Below are 14306 nucleotides of genomic sequence, written 5' to 3' on the forward strand. Positions count from 1 at the left end.
GAACTTCAGGATGAATTTCTAAAGAAAGCCTAAGAAGAATTTCCGAAGAGACGGTAGGAGGAATCCCTGGACAAAGTCCTGAAGGAACTCCAGGAGGAATTCCTGAAGCAACTTCAGGAGGAATCCCTGCAGGAATAGTTGGAGGAGCCAAGAAATAATTTTTGGAGGAGCTCCAGGAGGAAATCCTAGAAAACTCCAAAAGTAATTTCTGGTGGAATTTCAAGAAGATTTTTTGGAGAAACTCCCGGCAGGAGAAACTCCAAAGAGATATCCTGGATGAACCACAGGTGGAATTACTGGAGAAACTCCAGGAAGATCTTCTTGATGAACTCCAAGATAAAGTCTCGTAGAAACTCTAAGAAGAATGGTCGAAGAGACGCCAGGAGGAATTTCTGGAGACATTCTCGAAGGAACTACAGGAAAAACTGGAGCAAATTCAGGAGGAAATCAAAAAGGATTTGCTTGTGGACCTTCAGGATGGATTCCTAGAAGAGCTTCAGAGAAAAATCCTAAAGAGTCTCGAGGAGAAATATATGATGGAATCAAAGAAGGAATCACTGGAGAAGTTCCAGGAATAATTTCTGAAAGAAATCTCAAAAATCTCTAGGTGAAAAAAATCTTGGAGGAATTTCATCGGACATTTGTGAAAGAACTTCATGGGAAATCACTGTGGTCTCCTCAAGGGGAATTCCTAGGTTATCTGTAGGAGAATTTTTTGGAAGAATTGCTGGAGGATCTATAGATGACATTTCCAGAAAAATCTTGTAGAATTTTAGAGAAAGGAATTATAGGAAGAACTCCAGAAGAAGCTTCTGTAGGAATTCTGGCGGATCTACAGGAGGAATTTCTGGTGAGAGTGCCTGTTTTGTCGTGTTTATGCTCTGTAAGCAGATAGTTCACACTTCATATGTGTTATTGAATGTCAAATTTCTATGTCTCTATTTCTTGTTAATTATTTTCCTAGTGGCAGCAGGAAATTTATTTCCTTGGTGGTTACCATGAAGACTTGTGTTGCCGAACTCGCTGGGCACACTGATGGTGAGGCTTATGTCCATTCCCTCGATCGAAAAGCGAATTAAGAAGAATCATTTTGGTCTGCAATCGCGCCGTGCTGTCGCAATACGTGAATTCGATTTATTGAAAAGTAATTTTCTTTCTAAAATTAATTTATCTTGTTTTTAAATAATCATTAGCAACTAGTTTCCATTAGGTGAGCAGATAAACTGTTTGATATGCGAATCTCATTTTAACTGTTTAATTTGATTATTTAGGAATTAACGCACATAATCGCCGGAAACATAACCTCGATATTGTTTATTTCGAAGTCACTGAAAATGTAAGGCTATAAAACTCAATGTAAATCCCAACTAAATTTACTTTAATAAAAATTTCAGTTTTGTTAGTTGCCGGTAGAGCAGATTCTTCGCTAGTAGTTTTGCTCAAAGAATGTTTTCCATCGGCCATTCGCGTTCGTCTTGCATTAAAAATGAGGGTCCAGAAAACCAGCGATTGTGGTTGTGGAACGTTGGTCCGGTGTTCCATTTGGTGGCCTCGTCAGCGACGTTTAATCGGGATGGTACGTATTTCCATTCGTCAATGCTGCTGAGCGATAATATCTCGCCTACTCGAAATCCAACAAACTGATAGTATCATCAGGCGACTATCTGAGCGGAGCCAAGCCAACACCGTTGTGGAGTCTGTCTACAGATACCTTTTGCTGACCGGAAAACTTATGCAACGTACACACCAGTCAAGCAGTTTGACGAACATTGACTCCGCCCCTAAGAAAACGCTTCGGTTGCTGCGTTGTTTGAGCGTGTGTGAAGTTGTTCGAACAACCATTTGACAGTTGGCGGCTCGGTTGAAAAAAATTAAAACGGTTTGATTTTGGTTTGAGTTGTCGGGGGTGGAGTCAAGGTTCGCCGAACATGTTTGAGCATTTGTAGTGAAGTTGCACAAACCCCCATATATTTTTTGATGGTTGGTGCTCAAGTTGGCGCTTCGGTCGTTCGTGTATGATATTGTTAGTCGAATAAATTGATTGTTCGTGCCGCTGTTGGTAAAACTTGAGGGATGTTTGAATAAACGAGAGGTGGAGTTAATGTTGGTCAAACTGCTTGACCGTGTGTACGTTCTATTAGGGAGATTCAAACCGTCTCTAACAATCTTGCTCCTATCATAGCGGCTTGTAACTCCAACCGCGGGATTGAAAGAGGCTTGAGGAGAGCTACTTTAGTCTTGGATGCTAGGAATGCACAGTGTATTCCCCCAACGCAGTTCATTCTCAAGTATGCCACGCATGCGTAAGCAGATTCGCTTGCGTCAACAAATATGTGCACTTGCAGTTCCTGTAATGATTTGGACGGAGCTTCCCCAAAATAGCATCTCGGCACTTTCACTTCTCCTATCTGCGCTAGAAGTTCTGACCACCGATACCAAAAATCCAGAAGATACTCGGATATTGGTTCGTCCCAGTTGGTCCCGCTTCTCCTAATTTCTTGCATCAGAATTTTTCCATGAATCGTGTAGTGTGAAACGAAACCGAGAGGATCGAATATCCTCATCACTACTTGAAGCACCTGTCTTTTTGTTGGGATTACACATCCGTTTCGCAGTTGCTGTTTATCGATACCGGACGCATCGAACGTGAAAGCCTCCTCAGCTGGGTCCCAGATTAGCCCTAGTACACGATCACCGGCGACTTGTTTTTCTCCGTTGATTGGTTTTCCCGATAGTTGTTCAGTTTCACCAGCAGTTGAAACGACTTCTGGTGCATTTGATCGAAATTTCCTAATTTTGAATCCTGCTGCAGAATGGATGGTTTTTACTTGATTCACTAGTTCTATGGCTTCTTCCACTGTGTCTGTGCTGTTGAGGAAATCGTCGACGTAGTGATTTTTAATAACTGCCATTGCAGCTCCTGGATACTCCGCGGCGTGTGCTTCAGCGTTTTTATTTTTCACGTAATGTGCTGAGCAGGGCGAACAAGTTGCGCCGAATGTGGCAACATCCATGATGTACACTTCGATTTTGTGCCCTGGTTCGCTACGCCAGAGAAACCGTTGGTATTGCTTGTCTTCTGACCGAATCTTGATCTGGTGAAACATTTCGCAGATATCACCACACACCACACACACAAACCGCACTTTCCTCTATTGCAAAGTAGCTCCGCATTACTTCATGCAGCGATTGATTAGACATGGTGTCAAGCGCGTGATGATTTAGATGTACCGATGATGATCGTTTTCGGAGTTTTCCAGAATCTTTGCCAAAGGCACACCACCCCAATCTAGTCTTTACTACTACTGGCCCTCCGTTCCTTCCTTCGCGTGAGCAGTGAGGAGTCGCACATGCTCCAAACCAATGATTATTCGAGGAGTGATGTTGGTATAAGAGGTAATCCGACAAGATGTGGGAATTGACCATCCAGGTAGAGTTTCCATCCTGGGAGATCCCGGGACAAAAAATCCCGGGATTTAGAGAAATTCGGGATTTCCCGATTCCCGGGATATTATTTTTGAAATCCCGAAAATCCCGGGATACCCGGGACAAAAGATACTGTTCCATTTCCAGTTCCCAAACAGTGTAATTTTTCTTCTTACAAAAGTTATTTGTTTGGAACGCGAAACCCAACTTATAGGTGATAAACTCATATTTTTATATTATTATATTATATTATATTTTTATACCTCCCATCAGACATGATTCTTCTTCCAAATTCATTTATTTGGTAGGCTCAGGCATGCATACACAGCCAAGGTTCTTTGTGATGCACAATCAATATCATCTTATTATTAAACAAATAAGAGAGGAACAGACATGAAAATATTGGAGATTAATAGAACACCTTCACAAAAAATATTAGATTCCCCTGTACCACTCAATTAAGCTTTCTGCGACCGTGTACGCACACGCGCATTTCACTCACACTTTTACTCAGTTTGTTTGCAACCACGAGCAGCTGTCACGGCAAAATCAAATAGGATTGTTTACACATGCCGAATCGCACATTAGTGTGCGAGCGCAAAACGTCACTCATCTCTATTTGTCCAATTCTCGGCTTCTGTCAAAATCGTATACCAATTTTAATCGCGTAATCTATTAACCCCATTATCATTAAATTATGGGTTTGTACACATATTACGTAAGCCAGTGGCGTAGCCATGACAGCTCAGAGACAACATTTTCAAAAGATTTTTTTTTTCGAAACAAATTTTTTTCGGAAGCCTAGCCTACCCCCACCCCCCAAGACCAATTTTCTGGCTACGCCACTGACGTAAGCAAATATGGGGGAGGTGGGGTCCGTCATTTTCTTACGCACCATACAAATAAAAAAAAATTGTGTGAAAAAAATCTTACATGGGGGGAGGGGGCTCAAAAAACCCATAAAAATGCTTACGTAATATGCGTCGACCCCTATCAAGTTAACTTTCGTACAATTATCGAACTCCGATAATAATTGAGTTGATTCATCTTTATCGCAGCAATCGATTACGTTGAACACAATTTACTTTTGAAATCTGTATTTTCTGGCCTTTCTAAAATATGAACTTTACCCCTGAACATTGAATAAAATCGTTTATAAATAAAAAATAAGTTTTCCAAGGAAACATCGAAAATCCCGGGATCCCGAGATTTCCCGGGATATACGTACAAGTTCATCCCGAATCCCGGGACAACGAAAATGGCCGGGAAATGGAAACTCTACAGCCAGGTTCTTGTAGTCGAATGACTGTCTTGGTAGATTTAGCTCGTCGACGGTCTGAATGTCATCGATTGTGTATTTTTGCTTCAGGTTATCACCGGCAATGGTTACACTAATGCGCTTGGATCCTTTCTCTTCTCTGGAAATATTTCCTGTCCACGATAGCCACAATCAAGGATGTTAACGATCATTCAGTTTTTGCGTTCGATCATTTAGTAGTTTGTCAATAGCACATTCCTGAAGCTGAATTTCAAAATATGTTGTATGGTGGACTTCTAGTGCGAAGGTTTTTCTACAACTTTGCCTAATGGTTCGTTATTAGAATTCAACTAATAACGGAGTTAGATTGCTAGCTGCAGTAACTTAGACTAAATGATTGGAATTTTGTTATCATTTAGTCTAAGTTACTGAAGCTATAGCTATAACTCCGTTACTAGTGGAATTCAAACAACGAACCATTAGGCAGAGTTGTAGAAAAACCTTCGCACTAGAAGTCCACCATACAACATATTTTGAAATTCAGCTTCTGGAATGTGTTATTGACAAACTACTAAATGATCGAACGCAAAAACTGAATGATCGTCAACATCCTTGGCCACAATGAATCGGATGGCCCATCTAGTCCCAGCTCTTCTGCTATTTGGCCTTCGAGTAGTGTTGAGCTAGACCCTTCGTCCAGAAAGGCGAAAATACGGACTACTCTGTTGTTACTGAACAGTTTCACCGGGATGTAGCGGAATACCCGAGTAAACGAAAAAAGCTCATTAATATCAAATGTTGATAAGATAGCAAAATGAGATATTGATATGATTGATATAAGAGATAAAATATCAGACGACAATATCAATATTTTGCACTAAAATATTATAAGGAGATCAAGTTATGCTATTTGTAAGAAGTGATCAATATCATGTGCCATTAGTTTGTTCTTATCCATAGCATATCTTGATATTCAAATGATATTTTAGTGCAAATTTCTGATATTGTTGCCTGTTCTTTTATCTCTTATATCAATCAAACCCATATAATGTTTTGTTATTCTGTTCATGGCTTCTACCCGGGTATCGAGACAGACTGGCTACGGTGATGATTCTGATTAGCCTGAACGTCATCTCCTGCATGGGGTAATACTTGCTCCAACTGATGGATATTCTGGGTGTGTAATAGTTGGTGGTGACGCGATCGACATCCATTTATTCCGCATTCCTTTTTAGAGCGGCAAGGCCACTTCCGATGTGGCACCAGGCATGTTCTGCATAGATTTTTACTACGGATGGACTTCCAGCGGGCGTCAATGGTTAAAGTTTCGAACGAATGACAACCAGCAATCTGGTGACTTTCTTCCTCGCAGTAGCTACAGCCTTTTGCTGGTCGGTCTTGAATTTGCTGCATAGCAAGATGCTCTTTTTCCGTTTCGTTTAATGACCCTTCACTATGCACGAAAAGTTTCTCCTTGTGCTTGTCTGAGCGAGATGCTTTTGCGTTACCGAGAAATGCTTCGGAATTCACCAGCAAGTCCGACGCCAAGCAGACGAGATTCGATATGAAAGCATTGAATGTCCTCAAATCAATGTGTAACTGTGTCTGCTTGAAGCTACTCCACTGTAACTTAAAGTGTGTTGGTAATTTTTCAACCAATTCGTTGAGTAGTAATGGGTTTGCCAGATGGTTCTGCTGTTCCGATACAATCATGTGGTAGATCAGGTTTTGAACCGCTAATCCAAAGTCGACTATCGACTTTAATTTGTCAGCTTTGGGTGCCGGTGACGATCGCACCCGTCGTAGAAGAGAGTTTATGAGAATCTCTGGCATTCCAAACAGCATCCGAAGTGTTGCCATCACGCTGGCAACTGATGAAGGTAGAAGGAGTCGGCTTCGAACTGAATCCAGTGCACTGCCTCGCAGACACCGTTGTAATCGGGCCAGATTCTCAGCGTTGCTATACCCACAGACTGCAGTGGAGTTTTTGAAGCTGCTGTAAAATATTGGCCAGTCTTCTGGGTCGCCGGAGAAGAAGGGCAGGTCCCGTGCCATTACTTGCCGAGCAGCAAGCTGAGTTGTTGTTGGTCCGAGCACGACTGACTCTGTCTCGCAGCGTTCTGGATTCGGGTAGTGTATCTGAGGTTTTGCCTGCGTTGACTCAAGTATTGCTCGCGTTCTCGGAAACGTTAAGGGCATACCAAGTTGTTCATGGCGTGGAGAAACAAGCACGTCGTCAGCAATAGTTTGACGAGTATTCATGGGCATGGTTGGCCCTTTTTCATTTACTGGACCTGGTCTGGTGAATTTCTCCGAAAGAAAGTAGTGGTTCTGCTGCAAATGTGCAGCGGGAGGCTCGGCGGGAGGTACTCTCAAACTATCATGCATGCACGGTTAGATGACTTTACCCATTAATGGGTACTATGTTATTGTTGATATTATTCCCACCGTGAAAAATTCACCCATTTTCTTGAAAAAGCGCCACTACCCATTAAAATGGGTATGGGTACACAGTTTGCGATAAGAAGGGGTTTCGATTATTCACCTATCTTGAAACTGACTGAGTTTCAAGTGTAGGTGCTGTCATCCATAATTCTTCGGCGGTTGCTTATATGCTCCTTCGGAAATTTCCGCTTTGATCGTGTATAACCTCCAAATCGCCGAATTCTCTTTCCAAACATTTCGAGGCTGCCGGTACTTCTGCTTCCAACCATTCCTCCAATCTATCCCGCTTGGACCTTGCACTTACTCTACTTCTACTGCTGGCAGCATCTTCCTCCTCTTCGATTTGCATAAGTAGTTCGAACCTTTCTTTTAAGTGTTTCTCTTCTTCTTCTAATTTCCTCAACCTGATCTCATTTTGCTGCTCCAATAATTCAATACGAAGTTGAGCTTGACGTGACTTCTTGCTTGAAGCGGAGGTGTACGCCGAAGCCGTCGAACTTGGACTGCCTACTGCCTCGGCTACTGGTATTGATTTCAGGCGACACCCATCGCACTTCCATGATCGATTGGAACCAGCGATCGATTCCGACACACCTGCACATCCGTAGTGTTGCCAAGCGTCGCATGTATCACAACCGACCATTTCGGCATCATCCGGTCTGGTGCACTTTTTGCAATTCGTGTTTTCTTGCGAAGCGATCTGCATTTTGTCTTTGGTGGAGTAATTTATGTGGGATTATCCTGTAAATGGATTTCTGGAGGACGTTCCTGGAAGAATTTCTCACAATGTGGTATAAGAAATGTAATATTTTTTGTTTAAATCCAAAACTGGATTTTAGAATTTCGTAAATATATAATGAAGCTACATTACGCTGATTTGTACATTTTTAATTCATTATTTAATTTCACTTCATATGTGTTATTGAATGTCAAATTTCTATGTCTCTATTGCTTGTTAATTATTTTCCTAGTGGCAGCAGGAAATTTATTTCCTTGGTGGTTACCATGAAGACTTGTGTTGCCGAATTCGCTGGGCACACTGATGGTGAGGCTTGTGTCCACTCCCTCGATCGAAAAGCGAATTAAGAAGAATCGTTTTGGTCTGCCATCGCGCCGTGCTGTCGCAATACGTGAATTCGATTTATTTAAAAGTAATTTTCTTTCTAAAATTAATTTATCTTGTTTTTAAATAATCATTAGCAACTAGTTTCCATTAGGTGAGCAGATAAACTGTTTGATATGCGAATCTCATTTTAACTGTTTAATTTGATTATTTAGGAATTAGCGCACGTAAACGCCGGAAACATAACCTCGATATTGTTTATTTCGAAGTCACTGAAAATGTAAGGCTATAAAACTCAATGTAAATCCCAACTAAATTTACTTTAATAAAAATTTCAGCTTTGTAGCTGCTCTACCGGCAACTAACAAAACAGTGTCCTTTCGAGTTTCCGCAACAACTTGAATTCTCCCATGTATTGTTAGGTCGAGATTATTATGGACATAATTTATTACACAATGGCTCGCGCCATTTTTTACTATTACGAATAATACAAAAAATTAAAGGCACTAATAACAGTTAGGGACGTTCGTTCTTATGATAATAAAAGAATAAAAAGCATGTACATTTTTTTGTAAGTTGTATTTTAAATGTATACTTAATATGCTAAGCAGTTGCACTTTCGCTCGTCATTACAAACGCCATTCATGCCAAACGTTTGACAATGGAAGTAACAGGGTTGTATTGCGAGCTTACTAAGTTTTGAAGTACACAGGGCCCGTTTCGGTCGCCATTGCTGGTCATGATGAACATCGAAGCTACGCTTCTCGTGTAATTTCACTGTAAACGATATATTTACCTTATTTCTCTAAATAACCTTTTAGAGGGAAAAACAAACTTACCATTGTCGTCTCCGCTTCTTCGTCTTTGCTCTAGTTGTGGAAATCCTTGTGATAATGCTATTGTTGCTAATAAAACTAGCAGCCACACAAATGTTAATTTTAATGAATACATTTTGTAACTGCAATTAGTCGTTGCTTGGTGAAGATCGGGTACTGACGTTGCAGCACGACTTCGTCCGCTCTTATATTGATCGCCAAGGGAGATTTGAATCATCACGAATGGGGTAAATGGACACAATTAAATGGAAACCCTATCCGATATGATCCGATAGAAAATATCTATCGTTAATGCACATCAGAGTTAGAAAAAAATTAACATTACAATGAATATGATGGGGCATTTAAGTTTAATACAGTAAAAAAGCTTTTAAGACCTTTCAGACAATTTAACCGGAAAAACAGGTGCATAGTTTGTCATGTACCCCATAAATCAGTAACGTTTATGAAGTAAACACAATCATAGTTAAACAGGAATACTGCATTCATCCTACCTTGTTTCATTGGGATTCACTCTCAAGAAACAACGTCACGTCAGGGATGTTGTCTAATCAATCGTATTGTACCTGGAACGCGAACCGGAAAAGACTACTGCTGTAAGCGTGAGCTAATGACGATGTAATCAGCTCTAAGCATATAACTGCTAATTATATGACATAACTTCTCTCATTTTTCTGATTTTATTTATTGAACCTATGGTTTGGGATCCAATTCATGAACATAAAAGTATTTATATGTAGTTCCTATTATCATGGTGACAACTGAACTGGGAAAATCGGGAGAAATCAGGACCCGAAAATTTCTTTGAACTGGGAAATAATTGGGAATTCGACTGGAAAGAACATATTTGTAGTTTCTTTTATTTTCGCATTGAATTTTCTTATTATTATGAATAACTACCATTGATAATTGTGTTATTATTCGGTTATACCTTTCTGATCGCGATTATATTTAAAGATGGTGAATTATCGATATCTTTTTTCTCTAGTATTGGTCATTCCATGGTTCTCTATCTATAATTTCCACTCCGGTTTGTTAGAAATCTACAACAACATTAATCAATACCTATTAGCAGGAAATATGAAAAACAGATAGATGTACCTAGCGGTAATAATGCCTTTCTCGCACATTTTGCAATGTATTAAGAAAATCTCATAAGAAATGTAAAAAAAAACTTTGGGCAATAGATCCCAATATTTCCAGTTTTGTTTTGTTAGAGAAAGGGTTCATAGACAACAATTATGCCACCAGTGCAGTGCTACCGTTCGCAGTTGTGGATCACCAACGCCTCAGGATTGCTTCGGTGATCCACCGAACGTGTCCCGGCGAAAATGAACTAGATCCATTATTGTATGCTAAATGACTTCACTTTCCTTTTTTGCGCTCCTGTGCGGGGGTTCACACGGCATCGCTTTATGGATAGAACCCATTCAGCGCATCATCCTAAGTATAAATACATCGATCGCATTGATCAACCCATCATACAATCTTACAAGTTTGTTCAAGCAATAGCAAGCTCTCTTTCCACCAAACAGAGAAATATCAATAATGCAGTCCTTCACTGTAATTTGCTTCGTCGCTTTGTGCACCATGACCATCACTACCATGGCCTACCCCCACTATAGGATTTCGGGCGGTCATTAATCGAAAATGTCATGTCTTCCGAATTATTTTAAAATATTTTCTCTCCATTGTCAATACTCTAATTAAGAGAAATTCTGAATTTGAAGTCTCTAGGTGCACTAGTTCCAAAGATATAAGGTGTCAAAGTCAGAAATGGGTAAAAAAGTTAACAAATTTCCTGAAAAAATATTTTACTTTCAACTATTTATTGAAATATGTTAATACATCATTACAAAGGTAATTGTATAAGCTTTAAAATGGTATGCAAAAACTAATGGTTACATTGTGAAAAAAATGAAAAAATGCGGAAACAATATTTTTTCCAAAACGACGCTATTTTCAACTTTGATAGTGAAGAACTTTTTTCCTCAGAAATCCCCGGGTTCTTTTATGATGCACATCAAGGACGAAGCTTCGACTAAAATTTCCCGAAATAATTTCTTGCCAGTATTTGCAATTAACAGAGTTAAATCACTTTGATTTTTTTTCATTTATTTTTTACTGTGTTTTGCCTCTCTCGTACTCCAAGGTTAATGCTCATTCCAAAACGAATGTTTGATAGAAGGCCCGGAGATCCGTAGTGGTATATATCAACTAACTCAGCTCGAAGAATTGAGGTGATGTCTGTATGTGTGTGCATGCGCGTCTGTATGTATGTGCGCAAATCGCCATTTAGACGCTTATTTGTGTACGATTTTCTCGCAACAAGTTTCATTCGACGGGAAATCTAGTCCCATCGTTTCCTATTGAAAATGGGCCAGACTGAACTATGGGCTCAAAGGGTATGGTCAAAATACATGTATTGGTAATAACTTCGACTTTATTTATAACAATTTTTTAACTTTTCAAAGGAGTGAATGAATAAAACCCCAATACAATGCAGCACAACGGTAACGGTAACGGAATTTATATATTTCCTGTCAAATTTTACTGGTTCCGTCGCCATTCCGCTGAATTGCGTTTGGGGCTTGAGTGGTTTGAGTCATTTCCCTAAACCTATTTTTCTGAGCTATTCATTAGCTACTGATGGAGAACTAAATATGAGGTTTCATAGTATGTAAATATTTATAAATCTCATGGAATCAATAATTCCCGACATGTTTATTGCAAAAGTAAAGACGAACAATATCTTAGTTAGTACGGAGAGTATGAAATTCTTGCTAGTGTTCATGAATGTCTGGCTAAAGGTAGGGAAATATTTATTCACTCATCTACACTTTGAGGTTCACTGGCTGAACAACCAGCGGAAAGTCAATATAAAAAGAAGAAATTTAGAACTCATAATGCAAGAAAATGATCAAGAGAGGCAAATGTTGACATTTTTCTTCGTGCCTTACATGAATCAGATCTATTTTAAGCTCGATTTGGATAACGAGGAGACATTGGAAAAAAAATTCACTTAGTTATTCTTATGCCATGCGTAATTTTGTAATATTTGAAGATTTTTAAAAGTTCTTTATCCTCTGATACTTTAGATGAATTCATGTCATCTTCCATCGTTGATGGAATTGAAGAAAATATCATTAAAGATTTAAACCTTCACACAGAAAAGAATGATGCTATATATAACTTGTAGAAATCATGAAAACAAATCAAAAATAATTTAAATAGTGTTGTTATTCAAATTGAAAGAAATTTGCTTTTCGGAACAATGGAGCATTGTGGAATGAATGAATGTTCACATTTTTGAGAATATATTATTCTCATTTATTTTTGAATAACTTGTACAAATGTCATGGGATTGCGATTTCTAATTTGCTAATACCCTTTTTCAAAAGTTATTTCCAATTCTGATTCTTTAAGAAAATTGTTTAACTATTTTTTAGTGGAATGTTTTCACTGTCATAAGACGAGTTTAGTAAAATTCCATTTTATTCCACCAACTCGTATTAGTTCTACATATACGTATTTCGACCTGTTAGGACGTCTTCAGTGTCTCGTACTTTACTCGTTCTTGACTTCTGATTCTTTGATTAACATTTAATGCTTTAGGATCCTTCAGAACCTAGTACTTTGTCAAACAGATTGTTCTAAATACAAATTGTGAGGCATGAGAGTAAGAACAAAAAAATATCACTGAATGTCATGAAATTAATGTCTTTAACATTAATTCGGTTCTCTCGCCGCCAACTTCAGATTTAGAGCAATGAAAAGTTATTAGATTTATTGGTAGGGGAGGCGTTTTGTTACTTTCTTCCCACAAAAATGATTACCTTCCGCAAAAAATATACAAAAATATATAGACGACAGTCCACAAATGAGGATGGAGAAGGGGAGGGGTCATGATGTCCATAAATTGCTGTACTTAGTTTTTGTACAACCCCCTTCCTTCTCCTCAAGAAAACATATAAAATTAAACTTCCTAAATTGGATTGCTTTGTCACGTTAATCGAATTTATGAAAAAAAATATTACGTAATTCATAGACGATCCCTAAAGGGGGGGGGGGGGGTTAGAAATTATATATTCATGCTATTTCGACCATACACAGCTAAAGCAAAGTGGAAAATCACTTGAAAAGTCCAATTTTATTTTTGACCGCTCGCTTGTATGGGGATCCCCCATAGTGACCCCCAGGAACCGGTGCTGGCGGACGAAGTCCAATTTTATGCTAATTCGCTGTGTATGTATAATCGTCTATCCACAGCCAATATATTTTTCCTATATGTATAATCAAAATTAATCATTTTAACAGTCGATGAACTCCCAGAGGAATCTTATGCGGCTGCCGTGGAGAACTACCGGCTCAAGCGAGCCACATGCGACCTATTGAGCGGGTTCGGAGTAAACGACAGTGCGTGCGCTGCTCATTGCATTGCTCGTGGTAATCGGGGAGGATACTGCAACTCCAAGAAGGTTTGCGTTTGCCGCAATTGAAAACAGAAATATAAGCAACTTCTGTTAATTCAAATGTTCCTATTAAATTATAAATAAATAAATACAGGTTTACCTCGATTATATGGACCCTCGATTATATGGACCCTCGATTATATGGACTTCGATTATATGGACTTTTACCTCGATTATATGGACATTTTTTTTCACTCAATTTTGTTTTTGTTTTTTGGGGTTTTAAAAAGATGTTGAATATTGTAAGTCATATTTTACATTAATTCTATATTTATTATGGTACATTGGGGCAAATAAAGGCCCGTAAGGCATGTTGTGATGTTATATATAGAGATGCACTATGAGTCATATGTTCGATTGACTTGATTGATTTACCATTTTCGCGTTGGAAAATTTCATTGTATATAATGATAAATATACAATTCTTTAAACTGCAACAGCCACGGCCACGTCCTTACAAATAGGTTGTGAAAAATAATGCGTATTTTTGGTAATCTCTGCCATACGAAAACGTGAAGTGAATTGTCAGACTGACAGTAAGCGGAGCAAGTGATAATATGAGATTGTCATATTTAGCTGTTAGATCTTTTCTTTCAACCTTTTTCTGCTTTTGGTGCATGGAAATAAGTATAGAAGGACGGATGATGCATTAACATCCAGCAAATCGGACCCACTGAGACTGATTTTTTAGGCATATCCACGAAACTGAAAGAGTTTATCTCAATATGTGATACATAAAATTCCAAATGGTTTTCAAACCTGGCATTATTTCTTCTGGACGAACTTGATAATTATTTGAATGTAAA

The 14306-nt window shown here is 38.9% G+C and overlaps 2 protein-coding genes and 1 long non-coding RNA gene across 7 annotated transcripts in view; 2 read left to right on the forward strand and 1 right to left on the reverse strand.

Moving 5' to 3' along the window:
* LOC134226211 (uncharacterized) overlaps positions 1-14306 on the forward strand; it is a 182884-nt gene that overhangs the window by 115399 nt on the left and 53179 nt on the right. The gene's annotated exons all lie outside the window — the stretch shown is intronic.
* Positions 8753-9625, reverse strand: LOC134223368 (uncharacterized). Of its 2 annotated transcripts, XR_009982547.1 has the most exons (3): positions 9523-9537; positions 9032-9310; positions 8753-8969 (listed from the first exon to the last, which is right to left on the reverse strand). It is a non-coding gene; the product is annotated as an uncharacterized LOC134223368 (long non-coding RNA). The 2 variants fall into 2 exon arrangements; XR_009982546.1 differs by having other exon boundaries at positions 9032-9625.
* Positions 10494-13560, forward strand: LOC134223369 (defensin-A-like). The gene is made up of 3 exons (XM_062702508.1): positions 10494-10640; positions 13220-13273; positions 13346-13560. Exons 1-3 carry the CDS (start codon positions 10577-10579, stop codon positions 13525-13527), a joined length of 300 nt encoding a protein of 99 aa, XP_062558492.1. The 5' UTR covers positions 10494-10576; the 3' UTR covers positions 13528-13560.

The sequence above is a fragment of the Armigeres subalbatus genome, chromosome 3, assembly GCF_024139115.2.
Source record: "Armigeres subalbatus isolate Guangzhou_Male chromosome 3, GZ_Asu_2, whole genome shotgun sequence".
Classification (NCBI taxonomy): domain Eukaryota; kingdom Metazoa; phylum Arthropoda; class Insecta; order Diptera; family Culicidae; genus Armigeres; species Armigeres subalbatus.